Source organism: Mus pahari, chromosome 23 (genome assembly GCF_900095145.1).
Source record: "Mus pahari chromosome 23, PAHARI_EIJ_v1.1, whole genome shotgun sequence".
Lineage (NCBI taxonomy): Eukaryota > Metazoa > Chordata > Mammalia > Rodentia > Muridae > Mus > Mus pahari.
In genome coordinates, this window is record NC_034612.1 from 27688468 (window position 1) to 27690084 (window position 1617).

The 1617-nt window shown below is 45.4% G+C and overlaps 1 protein-coding gene across 1 annotated transcript in view; it reads left to right on the top strand.

The window, feature by feature from the left end:
• Positions 1–1617, top strand: part of Actl6b (actin like 6B) — a 16751-nt gene that overhangs the window by 8307 nt on the left and 6827 nt on the right. Inside the window, exon 5 of the mRNA XM_029533879.1 lies at positions 704–801. Coding sequence (XP_029389739.1) covers positions 704–801 — 98 coding nt within the window. The remainder of the gene's footprint in view (positions 1–703; positions 802–1617) is intronic.

The following is a 1617-nucleotide window of genomic DNA, read 5'->3' on the forward strand; positions in this document are numbered from 1 at the left end:
AGAGAGAGAGAGAGAGACAGACAGACAGACAGACAGACAGACAGACAGACAGACAGAGAGGCAGAGAGACAGAGAGACAGAGACAGAGACACACACTAAATAACCAAAGAAATAAATGGGACATTCTTAATCAGACAGGATGGTGTGTGCCTGTTACTCCAACCCTTGAAAGACTATAGCAGGAAGATCAACAATTTGAGGCAAGTTTGGGATGCTCTGGTGTCAAAATAAAGTACAAAACATAATATGGCTGGGGACACAGGTCAATGGTAGAGTGCTTGTGTTGAATGTACCAGANCTCAGGTTTTATCCCCAGTGTGAGAAAATAAAATCAAATAAAGTTTCTTATAGTTCTGACATTGTACAGGTGTATATGAACCAAGGCCCTGACTGTTTCTAGTCTAAGTTATATGTATATACATGTATGTGCATGCATGTGTGTGCATATGCTTGTGTACATGTATGTAAAATATGTGTGAATGTGTGTATGGGGATGTTTTGTGTCTGTGAAACCATGTATCTGTATGTATGTATACATACGTACATACATACATGTGAAGTGTGTGTATAGGAATGTCTATGTGTTTGTTCCTGAGTGTATTTGTTCTGAGTGTGAATGAACGTGTGTGCACACACACGTACACACTAACTGACATGTTGGCTGGGCCTCCATCTGGACTCTCCTCCTGTGCTCTTCTCACAGTGGAACACTCGGGCTAAGCGGGAGAAGCTGACGGAGCTGATGTTTGAGCAGTACAACATTCCTGCCTTCTTCTTATGCAAGACGGCCGTGCTCACAGCGTATCCTACATCTTGGGCAGTTCTGCTGGGTGGAGGGCTAGGGTGGGGTGTGTGTTGAGCTGGGTGGGGCTGGGCCCGATTCCCTGGAGATCACTATCTTGGGTAGGAAGAATCCTCTTAGCACCTCACTAGTGCAGAAGGCCCCATAGGCTGGAGGCTTGGGCTGGGGGCGAAGGTGACAGATCTGTGGCCCTTCCCTATTTTACCTAGTTTATGGGTCAGTCTCTGCAGGCAGAGTTGTGCCAAGTAAGCATCAGGGACTGGCTGGGTCTGGACCAAAGAGGAAGGGACATGTGACAAGTTTCTTCGCAAATGGCCAATTTTGGCCATTGTCTTTTTTAGAATCAGTGATACACTGAAGTCTGAGGGGTCACAATTCAAGGAGCCCACAGGACACAGGACCACATGACCCTGGAACCCCAGTACTCAAAGGGATTAAGGAGATGAAGTACACATTCAAGGCCTGGGCTTAAATTGAGCATATATATATATATATATACACACACACATACATATATACACACAGATACATATAATGAGCATATATAATGGATATTTACATATATTAAAAGTTAGGGGGCTGGAGCAAAAGCCCAGCAGTTAAGAGTGCTTGCTGCTCTTATATAAGATTGGGTTTGATTCCCAGCACCCACCCAGGACAACTCAGCAATGAAAGCAACTGCCACACAAATGTGAGGACCAGAGTGTGGATCCTTAGGCATGCACATACACGCCCAGTGGACGTGACCTCCTACTTACAAAGGCAGGCTCAGGAGACCAGCAAGACCAACTGTATTAGAGAGCTCTGCACTGAAC